The sequence below is a fragment of the Pelodiscus sinensis genome, chromosome 5, assembly GCF_049634645.1.
Source record: "Pelodiscus sinensis isolate JC-2024 chromosome 5, ASM4963464v1, whole genome shotgun sequence".
Taxonomy (NCBI): Eukaryota; Metazoa; Chordata; order Testudines; family Trionychidae; genus Pelodiscus; species Pelodiscus sinensis.
Genome location: NC_134715.1, coordinates 119,859,600 through 119,881,031, shown reverse-complemented (window position 1 = coordinate 119,881,031; position 21,432 = coordinate 119,859,600). Strand labels below are relative to the sequence as shown.

Genomic DNA, 21,432 nt, shown 5'->3' with positions numbered 1-21,432 from the left:
GCAGCTTGAATTTCCGCAAGAACACTTCCTATTGTCTGAAATCAGTGCTTCTTGCGGAAATACTATGCTGCTCCCGTTCGGGGAAAAAGTCCTTTTGTGCAAAAGGGCCAGTGTAAACAGCTCAGATTTGTTTTGCGCAAAAAAGCCCCGATTGCGAAAATGACGATCGGGGCTTTTTTGCACAAAAGCGCATCTAGATTGGCACGGATGCTTTTCCGCAAAAAGTGCTTTTGAGGAAAAGTGTCCGTGCCAATCTAGACGCTCTTTTCTGCAAACGCTTTTAATGGAAAACTTTTCCGTTAAAAGCATTTGTAGAAAATCATGCCAGTCTAGACGTAGCCTACAAGTTTTATTTTAGGAATTTTTCAATTAGTATTCATGACATTACAAAAATAATTTTATTTGGTAAATATTAGTGAATCTTTTAAGAAGGGTTCTTGCAACAAATTTTTGACAGCCTTGAATTTTAGCTACCAACTCTTGCTGGTGGCTGCTCTTACAAATTTTCCTAAACCACTACATTAGCTTTAGAGAAACAAATAAATAAGCACATATTAAATGTTCAAATCATTATTTATTTATGTAGGTTTTTTCCTACCAATTCAATAATAAAAAGACTGTACAGTTGTATTTTGGTGCCCTGGCCTCCCCTGCCCTCCACGAATCACCCCCCAGGCGCTCTCAACACCATACACACAGACACCATGGCCACATACCCCAGGATCATCCCTCTTAACCGCAGTACCTAAGGCCAGCCCTGCTGCAGCCCCAACTGCCCTGGGCTGAAGCCTAGATCTGGAACCCTACGGCTGGGAGGGTTTGTGCTTAGAACCCCATCAAGTGGGAGGATGAGAGGGTCTGAAGCCTGGGATGGAGTTCCTGAAGCATGGACTCTGCTGCTAGAGCCCAAAGGCTGATGGAGGGGACCAAAGCTCACCTCCAGCTGAACTGTGGAGTTATGTAGCTGAAGAGGAAGGGGGGAGAGGAAGAGACAGAGGGGCTGAAACCCTCCTGTGGAGCACCTGGGCACTGCAGAGGGGCTTCTTTGTTCCCATCTCTGCCCAGAAGGCTGTCATGGCCACAGGAATACTCTCTGATGCCCACATATGGTCATTGTGGCCACATTTGAGAAACATTGCTAAGAGGCACTTCCATAGATACAGCACTACAGGTTGAACCTCTCTTAACCAGGACTCTGGTCCAGCACCATCCATGGTCTGAAAGGACCATGGATGTTCCAGGACCAGAGAGTCCCGTGGCAGGCTGGTGGCTGGGAGCACTGCACCAGGGCTGCTTCCCAGTGGTGACACCGGTTGGGTACTGGGGGGCAAGAGGCAGCAGGACTGCAGCCCAATAGCAGAGCTGCCGCCCAGCAGCAAAACTGCCTGTCAAGACCGGAAGGCAGTGGGGGTTGCCTGGTGGTGGTGATGAGAATCTGGCAGCAGGGCCGCCCAGCAGCACAACCAGGAGTCTAGCAGCCCTGCTGCTGCCATGGCACAGCAGCATAGAGGGACTAGGAGGCAGTGGGGCTGCCCTGTGGGGCCAGGAGTTTGACAGCGGGACTGCCTGGCAGCGGGGCCAGGAACCGGGGAGTGGGGCAGTTGTCCGGTGGCACAGTAAAAAGCCCAGCAGCCCCCCTGCTGGTCAGCAGAGATGCCCGGTGAGGTTGGAAGGCAGTGGGACTGCCCAGAGAGGCCTGGCGATGCAACTGGACCCCAGCAGGGGGGGGCTGCCCCGCAGAACCAGGAGCCCAGCAGCAGGGCTGTGCTTGTGTCAGCAGAGCTGCCATGCTGGAGCCGGGAGCCCTGTGCTGAGGGGCTGGCGACAGTGGAAAGGGGAGGTTGGCAGTGAGGCCATGGTTGGGGGAGAGGGGGAGGAGGGGGCAGAAATGACCTTCCCTGGTCCAGCAAAATCCCTCATCCGGGACCCATGAGGTTGCAAGTGTGCTGCATCAGAGAGGTACAACCTGTAACATTAAAAATTACAAGAATATTACTGCATTTCTCATCCTACAATATTATAAAGTGTAACTAACCTTTATTCTTGGGATACAAAGAACCCCTGAAATTAAAACTTCCAATCATCTCATAAAGAGGCTTTTTATAGTTAAAAAAGTAAAGAAATACAGAGTGAATCTACTGGGCACACTGCTCAGACATGAAAGCTCTTATTAAAAAGACATTTTGGCAATCATCTTATTCTTACTTTATTAAAAATACTCTGCAACTTTATAGTGCTTTTCATCCAAGGATTTAAAATCCTTTATGAATTAAGCTTCATAACATCTCTGCAATAATTATTCCAAATGGGAAAACTGACTTAAAAATTTTCAGCGAGAGAGCTAAGTTCAGACTCCGATTTTTTTGCTGTACCTACTCAATTAAAGACCACAACTTTTAACAATTATGTTGTGCAACCCTGATTAAAATAAAAGGTTATCCATATAAAGGCACACACCTATCTGAAAGCAGAATTCAGTCCAGTAAAACTGAATATAATATAAAATGAAAGAATACTGCAAATGCCATTTCAAAATAACCTCCCCACAAACTACTCCATAGCATTTTAAATTTAGTGTTAATTTTTTTTTATTTCAGAATTAGCACAAGCCTATCAGAAGCTGAGAAATTGAATTTGATTCTAGTCAAATAAAAATATTGTCAGTTTGCAATTTTTTGTGACCGATTTAAGATTTACATGGCCAACTTCCACATCAAGTTCCTATTCCATCTGATCTGAAACAGCTGAGATACAAAACCCAGGAAAATCATAATTAATTAATAAGTATAAACCATAGCCAGTATTTCATGGTAAAACGTGCATGCCTAACAGTCATGACACATGCTCAAGTGATTATCTTCCCCAAACACAAGTTGTTTGGCAGTTTACCAATATGAATATTAAAACAAAAAAAAGATGCCTATCTGTCATTTCTAAGAGCCCTTAGCCCTGTCCACAATACAAGTTTTAACCATATTTGTAACCAGTTCTTGACATGCCTGGTTTGTATCTACACACCACTCAAACTGTGGCTTTACTGAAGTTGAAATGAAATCTTATGCTGTTGCAGCTCACTGCTTATAAGGTACAGATGTTTATTTTTAAGCATTTTAAAAATATTTTTATTTATTTATATTTTCTCCTTTGAAGAAATTGGGGAGGGGAAGGGACTAAGCAATAATTATTTACAGCAGAAATTAAGATTCAGAAAGTTAAAAGCTACCTAAATGATAGCCCTGCTCCAGTCTGCTAAAGCCAGACATACAACACATTTTAGATATAGTGATGTAGGATTCTAAATAAGTAATCAAGCAGCATTTTTCTGTTTATCAATTTATTTCAGTTAGTATTGCTGCAAATTTTTTTTCACCAGTTTGTGCATATATAGTGAAATCAAGGTTTACTGACATTTAATCCTAAAAATTTAATCCTTCAAAGCATAATTATTACCAGTGCTTGGAGCTCTAGTGCACAGTGGCTGCTATCATTTTTTACACTATGCTGTCTACTTCTGCTCAGAGTGGTCCTACATGACCTACAATGACTCAGAAGCTGGCACCATGTCTATGCTCTGACCGATACTTGTGGAGTTGCATCAGTGAGAGGTTTTAAGAAAAGTACCTGGGTAGACAAGGCCACAAAGGTTGACACGCTAGAGCTAAGGTTTTAGCTGCACCAGGGGAATCTCTGTGCTTTTCTGCATCAGCATAGCTCCAGTGTGGAAGCTATAGTATATGAAAGCACAGACACTTTTACCACTGTGTTGTCACGCTAACCCACTGCGTGTCCATACTACAGCTTCAACCGCAGCTACCAACAGTGCAAACTCTGCTTATAAATTAGCCTGGTGGGGGACACATGCTAAAAAGTATGGAAAATTTTGCAAAAGTATGCAGAAGGTCCAGAGAAGATCAACAAGAATGATTAAAGGTCTGAAGAACATAAGCTATGAGGGAAGACTGAAATAATTGGGCTTGTTTAGTTTAGAAAAGAGAAGATGGAGAGGGGACATGATAGTGGTTTTCAAGTATCCAAGAGTGTGTTACAAGAAGGAGGGAGAAAAATTATTCTCCTGGGCCTCTGTGGATAGGACAAGAAGCAATGAGCTTAAACTGCAGCAAGGGAGGTTTAGGTTGGACATTGGGAAAACTTCCTGTCAGGGTAGTTAAATACTGGAATAAATTGCTTAGGTAGGTTGTGGAATCTCCATCTCTGGAGATATTTAAGAGCAGGTTAGACAGACATCTATCAGAGATGGTCTAGAATGGTGCTTAATCCTGCCGCGAGAGCAGGGGACTGGACTCGATGACCTCTTGAGGTCCCTTCCGGTTCTAGTGTTCTATGATCCTATGAAATTCTCTTGTTACTGTTAACGTAGTGGTAACTGTTTACGTAGTGGTAACTGTTTATGATCAGGCTTCAAAATAAAGCGAAAATCAAACCAAACCGCTTTCACTAATACTGGTCCTACTTTTAGCCAGCATGACTGCACGTACTTACGTAATTACTGACATCCCATTCATTTGGATAGGCAGTTGCTTAGGATGAAGCTACAGATTTTTACATAGCAGAACATTATTTTGGATTACTCAGATAATTGAGATGCTTGCTACTTTTCTTCTAAAGGGCATGTCTTCATTATCTGCTGGATTGACGGGCAATGATTGATCCAGTGGGGGTTGATTTATCGTGTCAATGCAATAAATCAACCGAGCACTCTCCCATCAACTCTGATACTCTACAAAAATGAAAAGGATAGGCAGAGTCTACTGGAGAGCGTCATCTGTTGACTTAATGTTGTGAAGATACTATAGTAAGTGGACCTAAGTACATGGACCTAAAGTTGCACAACTTAGGTCCATGGCCCAAGGTAATATAAAAAAAGCCTTACAGTCATGCTTAACAGTAGCACCAGCTAGAGAGTGTTGAGATGCCAAACAGTGTCATCTGAGGAAAAGAATAGCTTTAGCTATTCGATGTTGTACACAGCACCAGAGCACTTCAGATTAATAAACTCAATTGATGACGCCTCTTTAATGCCCTTCCTTATATACTAAATATATCTTGAAACAACTTATTTTCTATTCTATGTGCTAAGCCCCCTGCAGAAGTCAGGCAACTTTGGGAACATAATTCCCTAAATGTCTATAGTAGTTGATGTGTGGGGTAAAACATAGCCCTGAGACGTCTGTATTGGGAAAAGCCTACAAAGGTTAATATGGATTTTACAAACAGATTCAAGATGAAGGCAAGTCACAATTTGAGCTGACAGTCCTTAAGAACAGCAACTTGCTGAGTATATTTTATTATAAAGGAAAATCAGTCCTTATGTTAAGAATCATTAAACACATGCGCTTAAACCTGTAACCAGAATAGCACTTAAAATACAGATAGTTTACCAGAATTTCACCTATAAGTGAAACAAATGGGCCACTATTATTGATTTAAAATGAATTCAAGAGCTTGGAAATGAAAAGTTAAAAAAAAAAAAAAAAACACAACACACTAAAATTTTAACTATGTTAGCGAATAAAAATGGAAAATGTATTTTGAGGAGTGGGGAGACAATGAAAAGATAACATTGGGTTCCATTTTCAGGGCTTTGAAGAAGAAAACTCCAGAGCTTTTATCTCCGCAGAAGCAGAAGAGCAAGAAACAAATCCAATGGGGCATGCATCTAGTCCTGCTGTGAATACATTCCAATTTCAAAAGGTAGGTTGTACCAAAATATTATTCATTGTATTAGGCAAACATCTAAAATACAAAACTTGGCTCGGCAGGTTGGACAAGGCACTTGGCTTGATAGCCAGGTCTCTGGGTGCTCCTGATCCTGTCGGCTGGCAAACCATTTCCCCATGCAAGTCAGGCACCACATAGGACGACAGTAGCATTGTTGGCATTCTCCTTCATTTGGCTCTTGGCAATTTTTAACAAGCTTGATGTTTGCATTCATCTGCATACACCCTATACATGGCTCCAACTCCTACAGAAAAAGAAAAGATAAAAAAAAACCTGTATAACTAATTATTATTTATATTGCTCTTCAACAATGTATATGAAGCTACCTGAAATGTAATATCTGTTATGTATTCCCCTTGGCCCAAAAAGGAAGGAAGATATTTTGTGTGAATCCTGACTCCAATAAAGTTATTGAGTGTTTTTTTCAAGTTAGTTAGGATTTCACCCACTGGGAGTTTTCCAGCAAATTTTGTGCAACTGAAATGGACAGACTATCTGGGGTATTTATTCATAGTTAGTCATGTTAAGGATGCACCTTCAGGCCCCTGGGGGATGGAGCAGGCTGGAAGAACAGTTATCAATGATTTTATTAGAAATTATAATTTGCATTGCCATTGGGCTTTCCAGCCCATGTCCTCAAAATATTTACTTGGTCCAGCAGATAGGGCACTAAACTAGGAAAAAGTAGACCTAAGGTCTACTCTCAGCTCTTTTAACTATTAGTGTGGCTCTGGGCAAGTCACTTAACCATTTTGTGCCTAAATGGTCTTATCATATTTACCATATTTTGCATAGCACTTTAATCTATCAGTGAAAAGTGCCAAGTATTATTTACAATCAAATTAGCCTAATCCTCTCTCAACCCAGTAGTTGTACATTTCTGAGCCTGTAGGTTTATTATTGATACCCGATCTCTATGATTCCACACATGGCAATGTTACTATCATTTCTAAATTCTCAAGGTCAACCCCTAGTATTGACATCAAATGTGAATAAAACTCCTTATTATGATATTTCACATTCTCCCCAAAACTTCATCAGTGGCTTCGCTTGAGGCAAACAGCAGAAGAAACAGCCAGATTTATTTTACTAAATATTTACTGAACTATAAGATAACCAGTATACAAACACAGTAATGGTAGATTTGACTATGCCAGAAACAGCAACTGTCACATGATTAAAAACTCCCACCTGATTGCTGGGAACAGGGTGTATCTGGTTAATTTCCACCAACGATGTAAAGGTTTCCAGAAATAAGTCACTGAGACTTTGATGGATCACAACATTAGCTGCATTACGGATAGGAGCATGAAGTTTCTCTCGCAGTTCCCCATATTCTGTGGAGTTCAATCTGAGAAGAAAGGATGGAACAGAATGTTTTCCGCAAATCCATTAAGAAGAGAAAATTATCTTGTTTGCTACTTTAAAGCATAACATCAAAAAAGTGAATGCCTAGAAAAGTTGTGTAGTTTGGTGCAGTCTGGAACCTAGTCAGAATAAATACACTTTGGGCTTTTTAAAAAAACATAGCAGTAAAAAGAAAAAATGTTACTTTCCTTTTCTGCAGGTCAGCACAAACCCTGAATCCTAAACACATTCACTCCTTTTTAAAATTATTACGAATAGTTCGTATGGGACCATATTTTTGAAGCTGGCTTCCGGAGTTTAGTGCCCAACTTAACACACCTTTGGCTTGTTTCTTTGGAGATGTTGTGCAATTAACAGCTCCCTAACAATTTCAAATGGAGTTGCAGGTGTAGGACACTTTAGTAAATCCTGGTCAAGTTCAGTCATGTCGTAGTTCCAAAAACTGGGCCACCACAACCCTGAAGCCATGTCTGAAAATGTTGGGCCTATGCATTCATGAAAGGAGGCTAGTCTATTAATTCTGAAGAATGAAGCCATCCCTTTAGCTACAGGACAGATACTGATGTTGTTTTGAACACTGTCACTCCTCTGAATGCGTGGAAATCATTAGCCAAATACCTTGAAACAGAGTTCCTTTCAGTTGCTAAGCCAACTTTTCACAGAAGTAGCGTCCTCTGCAAGCACAGAGAATATTTTATTGTTTGATATTATTCACTCAAAGATAAGAAATCGACTGGGAGTTGAAAAAGATGGAAAATTCATATTTTTGTTTCAGTCTATGAATCAAAAAGACAATCAGAGTGCAGAAGATGAAAGCTCGATATTGATATATTTAGTGTTGTCAGAGATAATAAAATTTGAAAATTAAAAAAAAATGTATGGACAGGTGTCAGCTGGCCACTCAGGAGACTGCTGCAATTGCAATACCTTTTAAGATTTAGTTTAATAAAATGTAAGTCCTAAGGATGTTAAAATGTGTTTAATCAAGTAAATATGTAACCGTGGAAAATTTCAGCAATTACATGGTTAAACACGAGGGGAAAGGCAGCTCTCCAGAGAGCCTGCATGTAACCATGAAGGTTAATTGATTAGTCCACGCTCATCGGTTAACCGTGAATATGGTTACACTTTCACATCCCCATTGTGTTTGTGTGTGTGTGATTTAGTTCTTACCATTTCTAATGTACTGCTGTTATATCTGCAGCTGACACAGGTAATGAGTATTAACGTGCTATTTCCTAAATTAATAAAAATCAAGTGCACAAAGTATGCCCTCCTAGATGTTGTAAAATGCTGTACTGAGTTCTAAGTTAACATGTTTTAGTAATCAGTTTTGCACTATTAAGAAATGTCAGTGGGAAACTTGACTTAAATCAATCCAAACTTGTCCTGAGTTAGAAAATCACAATGAATGTGGCTTTTTTAAACCTGCTCTTCCCCCATTTTGAGAAAGCACAGTAATACAGCAATTTTGCTTTAGATTACCAGGCACACAGGACAAATTAGGATGTGAAAGGCAATTATTGCTGGATCTTTCTAGGAAATAGAAGCCTCTGACACAAAACCTCTACATTAGGAGAGTAATTTCAGGAGCATAATAAGAGCTTATTTGGACAGTGCAGTTAGTAGGGACACAACTAACTGCTTGGTTCTATCACAGCCAGAAGCAATAAAGAATATTCCTCCAAGAATTACTAGAAAAATCATCTTAGTCTTAGCCTTGAAAGATTTCTAACAGGTTGAAGTGGAAAACTCTTGTCTCTGGCTATATAGCCTCCAGTTTTTCAGCCTTTACAAATTAAGCTTAAAAACTGAAATAGGGCTGTCAATTGACCTGCATTAACACCTGCGATTAACGCAGGACAGGATTAATGCGTTAAAAAAAATTAATGCATTACTCTCAAGTGTTAATGCTGTGCTGCCTCTGAAGTGAAACTTTGCAACAGGGGAGCTGGGGATCAGCTGGAGTTCCAAGCTGATCCCCAGCTCTGCTTGCAAAGCCCCTTTGAAATGCTGCTCTGGCGCCTTAAAGGGGTAGCGCTGCATGGAGCCCGGGGTCAGTTGGGGACTCCAGCTGACCCAGAGCTCTGCCTTGCACTTCCCTTTTGAAATGCCACGGCTTTTGAACTCCAGCTGATCCCAGCACTGCTCTGTTGAAATGCCACGGCGGCATTTCAAAGGGAAGTTGCACGCAATTATTCACGTGATTAAATTTTTTAATCACTTGACAGCTCTAATCTGAAAACAACACATCTTGTTTTGACTACATTCTCTCTGCAGTATACTGAGAACCATTTTGATAGGTAAGTTAGCCTATGGCATGGTACAATTAAGTCTGCCTCAGCAGAGCAGGGTGGACTAACGGGCCTCCTAATGTTGAGATCCCTTCTAGCAAGACGTTTCTATGATATTTTAATTTAGGGCTGCAATCAGACTGAATACTACTGGATTAAAGTTACAATATGAAGGAGTCTCCAAAAATTAAAAAAAATATATAAAAGGCACAGGTCCTGAAGATTGTACCTAGGAGATACTTTGAATGAGACATTCCTGGGATAATATGCTTATTTGTAATGTGACGGCTAGTGTGCAGGTCACCATTGACCATGGCTGAATGGAATCATATCTACTCAAGTTCCTGTGATGTTGTCTTCTAGGGATGTGAGTAGTCGAGTACTCTACTACCCAAGAAACTTAGGCCAGTGATGGGCAATAATTTTGATCATGAGCCACTTCAGAAATTTTTGAAGTGGCCCCACCACCTCTGGAAGGGGCAGGGCATTGGACGGAAGGGGCGGGGTCAGGACACTTCTGTGCTTCTACACCCACAAACCTTGATTGGTCTGGGGGTGTGGTAGTGCACAAAGTCTTTGCCCCTCACCCCCACCCAAGAGAACCACTAGATCAGTGGTCCCCAACCTTTTCAGGTTGTCGGGAGCCAGGGGGCGTGGCCGTTCGCCCGCCGGGCGCCAGGGGTCGGGGATACTTGCCCGCCCGGGGCCGGGGCCCCCCCCATAGCCACGCGCCCGGGGCCGGCGCCCCCCCCCGTAAGCGCCGCGCGCCCGGGGCCGGCGCTCCCCCCGTAAGCGCCGCGCGCCTGGGGGCAGGGCCAAGGCCGGGGCCGGGGCCGGGGCACGCACGGCGCCCCCACCCAAGAGAACCACTAGATCAGTGGTCCCCAACCTTTTCAGGTTGTCGGGCGCCAGGGGGCGTGGCCGTTCGCCCGCTGGGCACCAGGGGGCGGGGACACTTGCCCGGCCGGGGCCGGGGCCCCCCCCATAGCCATGCGCCCGGGGCCGGCGCCCCCCCCGTAAGCGCCGCGCTCCCGGGGCCGGCGCTTCCCCCGTAAGCGCCGCGCGCCCGGGGGCGGGGCCAAGGCCGGCGCCGGAGCCAGGGTCAGGGCACGCACGGCGCCCCCGGGGGCGGGGCCAAGGCCGGCGCCGGAGCCGGCAAGGGCACGCGCAGTGCCCCCGGGGGCGGGGCCAAGGCCGGGGCCGGCGCCGGGGCCAAGGCCGGGGCCGGCGCCGGGGCCGGGGCACGCGCGGCGCACCCGGGTTGGGGACCACGGCACTATATGTTCTGAACAGCTGGCGATTCCCTCTAGGTACCTGTGCCCTGGGTGGAGACTTTGCATGCTCCCTCTGCTGCCCCCAGGTCAAACAAGGCCTGGGGAAGGGGAGCACATGAAGTTTCTTGCTCCCTGTCCTGAAAGGAAGCGCTGTGCTTAGAGTCAACCGCCAGCTGACCAGCAGTTGGTGGTTGACTGAGTGCTGAGCCCCTTGTAGGGCAGGGGAAAACTTCATGTGCTTTCCTCTGCTCCCAGACCCTGATTGGCCTGGGAGCAGTGGGAGCGGCAGAGCCGCCACAGGCCAGATCCACTCGCTTGGTGGGCCAGATCAGGCCCGTGGAAGCCCCTTTGCCCACCCTGATCTAGTTCCTACATAAACAGTGACTTGTAAAACAGAAACAGCAAAACAGAGGCACAATTTAGGAAACAAAATAGATAGTGGTTGGTCCACTATAGTCCAGATTTCCATCATCCAGCAACATAGAATCATAGAATACTAGGACTGAAAGGAACCTCGAGAGGTCATCAAGTCCAGTCCCCTGCCCTCATGGCAGGACCAAATACTGTCTAGACCATCCTTGATAGACATTTATCTAACTTGCTCTTAAATATCTCCAGAGATGGAGATTCCACAACCTCCCTGGGCAATTTATTCCAGTGTTTGACTACCCTGACAGTTAGGAACATTTTCCCTAATGTCCAACCTAAACCTCCCTTGCTGCAGTTTAAGTCCATTGCTTCTTGTTCTACCCACAGAGGCCAAGATGAACAAGTTTTCTCCCTCCTCCTTATGACACCCTTTTAGATACCTGAAAACTGCTATCATGTCCCCCCTCAATCTTCTCTTTTCTAAACTAAACAAACCCAATTCCTTCAGCCTTCTCTCATAGGTCATGGTCTTTAGACCTTTAATCATTCTTGTTGCTCTTCTCTGGACCCTCTCCAATTTCTCTATATTTTTCTTGAAATGTGGTGCCCAGAACTGGACACAATACTCCAACTGAGGCCTAACCAGTGCAGAGTAGAGCGGAAGAATGACTTCTTGTGTCTTGCTCACAACACACCTTTTAATGCATCCCAGAATCATGTTTGCTTTCTTTGCAACAGCATCACATTGCTGACTCATATTCAGCTTGTGGTCCACTATGACCCCTAGATCACTTTCTGCCGTACTCCTTCCTAGACAGTCACTTCCCATTCTGTATGTATGAAACTGATTGTTCCTTCCTAAGTGGAGCACTTTGCATTTCTCTTTATTAAACTTCATCCTATTTACCCCAGACCATTTCTCCAATTTGTCCAGGTCATTTTCAATTATGACCCTATCCTCCAGTTGTAACCCGTCCCAGCTTGGTATCATCTGCAAACATAATAAGCATACTTTCTATGCCACTATCTAAATCGTTGATGAAGATATTGAACAGAGCCGGTCCCAAAACAGACCCCACTTGTTATGCCTTTCCAGCAGGATTGTGAACCATTAATAACTACTCTCTGAGTATGGTTATCCAGCCAGTTATGCACCCACCTTATAGTAGCCCCATCTAAGTTGTATTTGCCTAATTTATTGATAAGAATATCATGCGAGACCGTATCAAATGCCTTACTAAAGTCTAAGTATACCACATCCACCGCTTCCCCCTTATCCACAAGACTCGTTATCCTATCAAAGAAAGGTATCAGATTGGTTTGACATGATTTGTTCTTTACAAATCCATGCTGGCTGTTCCCTATCACCTTGCCACTTTCCAAGTGTTTACAGATGATTTCCTTAATTACTTGCTTTATCATCTTCCCTGGCACAGAAATTAAACTAACTTGTCTGTAGTTTCCTGGGTTGTTCTTATTTCCCTTTTTATAGATGGGCACTATATTTGCCCTTTTCCAGTCCTCTGGAATCTCTCCTGTCTCCCATCATTTTCCAAAGACGATAGCTAGACATCTGTAATCTGGCATCCCCGTGCTAAGGATTCACGGGTAGAGCTCTACAAATGCTCACATATCTGCTTTATATTCACTGATGTGGATATCCACAGCTCATTTTTTGCAATACAGATGCGGATTGTATCTAGAACCCTGCAAATTTGTGGCTATTCTTAGCTCATTTTTACAGATATAAATTTTGTATCCATGCAGGGTTCTACTCACATGGAAAAGCTAGGCCCTGTGCTTAGCAACTCCTCTCCTACCCTTCCAGAGTGCCACAAATAGCTCATATACGGTGTTCCAGCTCAGGAAGGGAGGGGAAGGAATAAGGAAGGGGATGCTGGGAGAAGAGGAAGGATGTCTGCAAAACCATATTGGCTGGGAGCCAGGAGCACAGCCTGGAGGTCACAGGTCGGAGGACTGTGCTCCCGGCCTCCAGCTGTGGGACTCTGCAGCCATCCTGCCTCTTCTCCAGAGTACCTCCCCCTGCCGAGTCCCTGCTCGGTCAATACCACCCTTCTGCTGCTACTGCTGGAGGAGAGCTCTGCAGCTGGTGGCAGCAGAGGGGCTGGTACTGACCTCCCCTGGTCCAGGACCGATCAGGTCCTGAGGATACTGAACCAGAGAGGTACAAACTACTTACAATCCGGATGACATAAGAATGGCCATGCTAGGTCAGACCAATGGTCCATCTATGTTGGAACTGAAAGTTTTATTCTTTTTATATTTGTATTTTAGGTTTAGTAATGTAAGGTAATCTATAAATTATATTTAATATTGTAGTAAATTAAATTCTTTAGTTAAGTATATATCTCCTATATTTCCTTGTTCTAAAGTTTAGTAAGTAAAGAGACAGGATCTCATATTGTGTCTATGTTAATGAGATTAGAAATATTGAAGGCCTGGGCCTTCGATGTGAATTGTTTTGATTTTGCTTAAAATAAAACACTGCTGTTTACCTTTGAAGGATTCTGTGAGAAAGACTGTTTGTATGAATGAGATACAGTATGAAGGTCATCGTTAGAGCCAGATGGTCAAGAGAGAAGGGGGAGAATGTGGGGTGAAGACAGACTGTGAAGAAACATATCGGCATCAGAAAAACGATGAGTGCGTACCCACGGTTAAGAATTTGATCAGATTGGCAGAACTGACTGCTCTAAAGGTGAAGCGGGGGCACCCCAGAAAACAACTGATTAAATCCAGGACAGGATGAGCCTTTCGAGATGTTTGGGGAATGAATATCAACATCAAATGATAACAGTCACCGGTCACAAACTGACAGTGAAATCCATAGAGGAGAGGATTATAAAAGCAGAGTGCCTTGCTATGGGACTTTGGGTTCGTTCTTGCCACCAACTCCAGAAGAGCATCGGATCGATCAACCAAGGCCCTGCTCTCCCTCTGTGTTCAATCTAACTGGCCACTAGACTGATACAGAATCTGGACTGGCAACTATGACATCGTCTGGTGGGACTGTGTATGAATGATGTTTGTGTGTGAGAGTGATTGAAAAGCATATGCAACAGTTGTATTCTCAATAAATGTGGTGTACTGCCTTTTCCCCTATAAAATATCCTGTGTGCTTCGTTTAAGCAAATAACATCTATCTCAGGATACTGCCTTCTGGCAATGGCCAATGCCAGGTGCTTTAGAGGGAATGAACAGAACTGGAAGAGGCAACTGCTGTGGAGTGACAATACAGGGCAGGTCGCAGCACTGGCCACATGATCTCCACCCCCCAAGACTCCTCCCTGAGCCACTCCTTGCCCCGGGGAGGGCAGCCAATCGACTCTGCACCCCAGGCCTCGCCATTGCTCCAATGCTTCCCGCAAGCCCACTTCCCTGAGTGGCTAGTGGGGGTTTAGTGCCAGCAGCAGGGGTTGGACTCCCCCCCCCAAAACTCACTGGCAACCGCAAGGGGGAAGCGGAGCAAAGTGACCAGGAGCCGAGGGAAGTGGAGCAGGCTAGAGCCATTTCGCCTGGCTTCCCCTGCACTCGCAGGCAGCAGCGGAGTTGGGGTGGGGGAAAAGTCCTGACCTCTGCTGCAGGTGCCAGACTCTCGCTAGTCCCCCCAGTCCACTCAGAGGTTCTGGCCCCTTGCTCCTCCTGCTCACAGTGTTTGAGGGGCATGTGCCCCCTCATTTTCCCCACAGAGTGCCCTTCAAGAACAAGTAATCATCAAGTGACCCCTCCCCCATCCCCTTATCCAGCTTCTCACAGAGGCTAGGGACACCATCCCTGCCCATCGTGGCTAACAGTCACTGATGGACCTATCTTCCATGAACTTATCACAGTTCTAACTGAGCAAATTCTCCCTTGTCCCTCATCTCCATCCTTCCTTGAACATATATTTCCTCTGTGTTTACAGTGCTAGAAATAACTTTTTCTAGAGATGGCAAAGGGAAGGTGTCAACACCTTAAAAGTTTCGGGATCTGTCACAGCAGCAGACATGCCACATATGATGCTTCCCCAACCACCATTAAATGGCATATACTATACATGGAATAACATAGCAATTTGTTTTACCGGATGTCAAAAGCTTTCACGTAAGGATTAATACTGGCAACACGGATGGTGAGGAATTGCACAGGCACGTTTGAATCAGGTGAGAGTTCATGTTGTCTGGAATCTGTCACTGTAAGATGAATGTCCTGCTGTTGGGCAACATGTAAACGGTATGTTGTCACTTTAATCACCCAGGTGTCCGTGACAATCACCCTTGCTCCTGGTGCTCCCGTAGCAAACTTGTCAATCCTTCTAAATTCTGTATTAATGGAAGAAGCCACTGCTCGCCAACCTGACTGTGGAAGAGCATGAAAGGCAAGTGTCCGAGCTAAAGGATGGTTATTCCAGCTGTTCCGTGACCAGTAATATGCCAGGATACCAGTGACTGTTGGAGCAAGAACAGCCAGCAAGAAGAATATTTTCCAGCCTTCTGGGGCCTGGTAAAAATAAAAAAGCTGTTTCTTGGGTGTTGCAAAGCACATGCCAATGTAATAACCTGCAAAGAAAAATATCTGCTTTCAGTATACAATAAAATATACGTACTTATACACATCAATTGATCTTATAGTTCATCAGGCAGGTTTTGTCTAGGTGTCTTGTTTTATTTTAAATTGGTGACTCCAGTTCCAACCTTCCTAACCCGAGTCTTTAAAAGACATTTATTTTTTATCATAATTATACAGTTAGTAAAGGGAAGTCGTTGCAGTTTGCTGAATAAATCAAATGGATTTATATAATGGATAGTCAAACATAGCCAACTGGCAGGTATCAGGAGTAAAATTCAAGTTTATATAATACCCATGCCCCAGATATGGAATTAACCCCATTATTCAAAATTTTACAGCTTGTTTTTTTTTACTCTTTAGTGCTGTTGATTGATGCAAGTTTCATAATTCACATGCAGATTTCTTACCTGTGAGCTACAAGATTTCTCCTCCCACAACAGCTTACTTTATTTAATACTAAATGCCAAGTATAACTTATATCAGAGGGGTAGCTATGTTAGCCTGAATCTGCATAAACAACGAGAAGTCCTGTGGCATCCAGTCAGATGAATCAGAGACTTCCAATTGTAGGTAAGTGATTATTATGTTATTGGAAATGGCACCAAGTAACCCAGAAATTCCAGTGCAAGTTAGGCAACTAAATAACTTTGAGAACAACGAAAAGTCCCGTGGCACCTTATAGACTAACAGATTTATTGGAGCATAAGTTTTGGTGGGCAAAGACCCACTTCGTCAGAATCATGTAGTGGAAATTCCAGAGGCAGGTATAAATATACAGGCACATGAAAAGAAGGAAATACCAATCAAAAGGCCAGAGATAACCAGGTCAATTAAGTCAGGAAGAATGTGGCCCATTTCTAGCAGCTGATGTGGAGGTGTGAACACCAAGAAAGGTGAAACTGCTTTTGTATATGGCTAGCTATTCACAGTCTTTGTTCAATATCAATTGATAGTGTCAAATATCAATTGATAGTGTCAAATTTGTAAATGAATTGTAGCTCTGCAGTTTCTCTTTGGAGTCTGTTTTTGAAATTGTTTTGTTCCAGGATGCTACTGTGTGTGTCTAGGGAGATTGAAGTGTTCTTCTACAGGTTTTTGTATGTTACCATTCCTGATAACTAATTTGTGTCCGTTTATTCTTTTCCATAGGGACTGCCCGGTTTGGCCAATGTATATAGCAGAGGGGCATTGCTGGCACACGATGGCATATATTACATTGGCAGATGTGCAGGTGAATGAGCCCATGATGGTGTAGCTGATGGGGTTAGGTCCTGTGATGGTGTCGCTGGTATAGCTATGTGGGCAGAACTGGCACCGAGGTTTGTTGCAGGAATTGGTTGCTGAGCTAGAGTTACTGTGGTATAGTGTATAGTTACTGGTGAGAATTTGCTTCAGGTTGGTGGGCTGTCTGTAGACAAGGACTGGCCTGTCTCCCAAGGTCTGTGAGAGTGAGGGATCATTGTCCAGGATGGGTTGCAGATCACTGATGATGCATTGAAGAGGTTTTAGCTGGGGACTGTAGGTGATGACCAGTGGTGTTCTGTTATTTTCTTTGTTGGGCCTGTTTTGTAGCAGGAGGCTTCTGGGTACACGTTTGGCTCTGTCAATCTGTTTCCTCACTTCCTTGGGCGGGTACTGTAGTTTTAAGAATGCTTGGTGAAGGTCTTGTAGGTGTTTGTCTCTGTTTGAAAGGTTGGAGCAAATGAGGTTGTACCTTAGTGCTTGGCTGTAGACAATGGATCTTGTGGTGTATGCAGGATGGAAGCTGGAGGTATGTAGGTAAGAATAGTGGTCAGTAGGTTTTCGGTATAGCGTGGTGTTTATGTGACCATCACTTATTCACACTGTAGTATCGAGGAAGTAGATCTCTTATGTAAACTTGCTCAGGCTGAGGTTGATGATGGGGTGAAAACTGTTGAAATCACGGTAGAATTTTTCCAGCACCTCCTTCCCATGGGTCCAGATAATGAAGTTGCCATCAATGTAGCATAAGTAGAGGAGGGGCGCTAGTGGATGAGAGCTGAGAAAGCATTGTTCCATGTCAGCCATAACAATGTTGACATATTGTGGGGCCATGCGGGTGCCCATAGCGGTGCCACTGGTTCGAAGGTATAAATTGTCCCCAAATCTGAAATAGTTGTGGGATACTCCCTACAGAAGCACAGGAACAAATCTACACAGACATACCCATAGAGCCCCAACCAGAATTATTCTATCTATTACCCAAGGGTATTTCTACACTACCACCCTAGTTCGAACTAGGGTGGTTAATGTAGTCATACGGAGTTGCAAATGAAGCCTGGAATTTGAATTTCCCGGGCTTCATTTGCATTAAGCCGGGCGCCGCCATTTTTAAATGTCCGCTAGTGCGAACTCCGTGCCGCGCGGCTACACGCGGCACAGACTAGGTAGTTTGGACTAGGCTTCCTAGTCCGAACTACCGTTACTCCTCGTGTAGCTGCGCGGCACGGAGTCCGCACTAGCAGACATTTAAAAATGGCGGCGCCCGGCTTTATGCAAATGAAGCCCGGGAAATTCAAATCCCGGGCTTCATTTGCAACTCCGTATGACTACATTAACCACCCAAGTTCGAACTAGGGTGGTAGTGTAGACATACCCCAAGATACATAAACCTGGAAATCCTGGATGCCCCATCATCTCAGGCATTGATACTCTTACTGCAGGACTGTCTGTCACCAGCACTCCCAGCTATCTTTGAGACACCACTGACTTCCTAAGAAAATTACAATGCATTGGTGATCTTGCAGAAAACACCATCCTAACCACCATGGATATAGAGGCTCTCTATACCAACATCCCACATGTAGATGGAATACAAGCTGTCAGGAACAATATCCCTGATGATGCCATGGCACAACTGGTAGCTGAGCTCTCTGACTTTATCCTCACCCACAACTAGCAGTAGCAGATTTAAAAGTAACCATCCTGCAACAAAAAAACCCTTCAAAATCAGACTCCAAAGAGAAACTGCAGAGCTACAATTCATTTGCAAATTTGACACTATCAGTTTATAATGAACAAAGACTGTGAATGGCTAGCCAACTACAAAAACAGTTTCTCTCCTTTTGGTGTTCACACCAGCTGCTAGAAGTGGACCACATCCTCCCTGACTGAATTGATCTGTGGTCTGGTAGCACTTTATAGACTAACAAAACATGTAGATGGTATCATGAGCTTTCGTGGGCACAGCCCACTCCTTCAGATATCCGGAGTTATGAGTTGGGGATATAAAATATGGAAATAAATATGATACCTTCTACATGTTTTGTTAATCTGTTAGTCTATAAAGTGCTATCTCAGCTACCCCCTGAAGCTCTTGAACTGACCTGGTTATCTCTGGCCTTCCTTTTGATTGGTACTCCCTTCTTTTCATGTGTCTGTATATTTATACCTGTCTCTGGAATTTCCACTACATGCATCTGATGAAGTGGGTCTTTGCCCACCAAAGCTTATGCTCCAATAAATCTGTTAGTCTATAAGGTGCCACGGGACTTCTCGTTATTTAAGTATAACTTACGTTCACTTACACTGCCTTATTAGAATGGCATAATGACGCAGAGCACCATGATCAGGGTGAATGCAAGACTGTGTTCATTTCTTGTTTACACAGAATTTTACTTCCCTACAACATGCACTCTAGAGGCCACTCTCAATAGCAGCTCGAATAATTCATATCTAACACTCCAAGCAGAACCTTGCTATTTGCACCATTTGCTGGAAAACCCATTACTGACTGTCAAATTCTGCAAATTATGAAGTAAACAGTCAGTTAGAAGGTAAGAAGATGCTGCACTTCACTGTATTTTTCCCATTGATATTTTATTTATACTATACTATAATGTCTGAGTCAATCCTGGAATAGTGATTTTTTTATAAAGCAATGAATTCTTAGTAATAGCAGATCTGATTAAGGCATTGTGATGTTAGATCTCCTCTCCTAGGCAGGGCAAGACCATCATTATTTTAGTATAGATTAATGAAGTTCTTATGCATATGAAGGAACTGTTTTACCTCACAGGTATCTCTGTTGAGTTTGTGGATTTGCTAAAGAGACAGAATCATGCAAAGAGACCAAAGCTATGGACAAGACAAGCTCTCAACCTTCAATATCTGGTTCTTGCCTTCCTTCAGAACATACCCACCCACGCACACAGGTCAAGGGAACATTTTTCAAACTCCGTGAAGACAAGGCTGCATTCACCAAAGGGAGGATGCTCGCCCAATGCTACAGTCCCATGTCTATTCTCCCTCAGCACCTCCAAAGCCTTCCCTCCACACAGCTCTCCTGGTCAGTCTCCCCCCTCCCTACAGCCCCTGGCTACTCTCCCCGCAGCTCCGCCTCACCGAGCGGCAGCAGGCTGTGGGCCAGCATGGTGCCGGTGCTCCTCCGCAGGTGGTAGTGGACAAAGGCCACGTCCTCGCTGCCCAGCCAGCCGGCCAGCAGGTTCTGCACGGTGAGCCCGGCCGAGCGGAACTCGTTGGGGGTGAACACGAAGCAGACGGCGAACACCAAGTAGGCCAGAGTGAAGGTCGCGGCGGGGCTCTCCATAGCTCCCCGCTCCTAGCCCGCTCGGCCCCGCCGCCGCGCTGTTGCCTGGGACAGGAAGTTTGTGCCGCGAACCCGGCTTCCCAGGACCGGAATGCTCTACGTGGCCTCCGCCCAGCGGTCCCACCCGGGTAACCCGGGGGCGGGGAAGCTCCAGCGGGCTGCAAAGCAAGGAGACGCCTGGAGAAGCTGCGCGCTCTAGCTCGCCCCGCCAGCATCAGAGACCCCTCTGGGCAGCAGAGCCAGCGTCCCCGCTCCTTAACCGGAGTCTCGGCTTTCGTGCAACACTACAGTTTCCAGCTGGTGGGGCGATAGCAAGCAACTCTCGAGCGAGAGTTATTCAGAGACCGCCCGCCGGAGGTGCCCTGAGCTGGGCTTGGAGGTCCCCAAACCTCATTACCGCAGGGCCTTGTTTTTTAAGAAGAGCTGTGGCCACTTCACACGAGGGGGCTGTCCTGACCCGGTTGAGAGCGGGTGCAAGCTCCCCTATTACTCCAGGCCACTGTGTCTGGCGGAGTTAGTTTCTGTACTGAGAAGCCAGGATGATGCTCTGGTCACACGCGGGGATGTTAAATCTCGTTTTATTGGTTAAACACAACACCGCTGCTACATTTAACCATGTAAAGAGGGCAAGGGGGGAACGCTCCAGCAGGGATAGAGCGCCCCCACCCCCGCCTGCTGGGGTCAGGACAGAGTGGCCCCTGATACAGGCAGGTGCTGCTCCAGGTCCTAGGCGAGGGCTGCCACCATGGCTCCCAGCCCCTGCCAGGCTGGGACACTGGGAGCGGGGGGAGGGAGGAGGGAAGCTGCTTCTGGGGACCAGTTAACTGGTACCCAATAATAACCCTCTCCCAATGAGAGTGGTGCTTCCTGAGTAACCGTTTAACCGGATATCCCTGTAGCATCCTTAGTCACAAGGGCTATACAAAGCAGTGACTGTAGGGGATCAATCTCGGTTTTGAAACTGATTTCTGCGGTCCTGGTCAAGGTAAGCAAACCTGCATTTTCCAACTTAGGCACCTAACTATAGGCAACCAAATCTGGACATTCTGAACATTCCTTGCTCCTACTGACTTACAGGGGAGCTTGAATGCTCAGCACCTCTGAGAATTAGGCCACTTTTCTTTTTAGTATTTTACAGGCCTAGCTAAAAAATTGAAAGGCTAACCTAAAGTCTAAATCAGCTATTAATGTGCACATAGAGTTTCTTGGAAGCCTGGAACTCCAAGCAGGCGTATAGCTTCCTTTCTAG

General features: G+C 44.9%; 1 protein-coding gene across 1 annotated transcript; it reads right to left on the bottom strand.

Annotated features, from left to right (window-relative positions):
- Nucleotides 1-554: 554 nt before the first annotated feature.
- TMEM129 (transmembrane protein 129, E3 ubiquitin ligase) lies at nt 555-20,652 on the bottom strand. The gene is made up of 4 exons (XM_075930902.1): nt 19,979-20,652; nt 15,129-15,603; nt 6,931-7,090; nt 555-5,983 (listed from the first exon to the last, which is right to left on the bottom strand). The coding sequence occupies exons 1-4, from the start codon at nt 20,181-20,183 to the stop codon at nt 5,735-5,737; spliced, it is 1,089 nt and encodes a 362-aa protein (XP_075787017.1). The 5' UTR covers nt 20,184-20,652; the 3' UTR covers nt 555-5,734.
- Between the last annotated feature and the right edge of the window lie 780 nt (nt 20,653-21,432).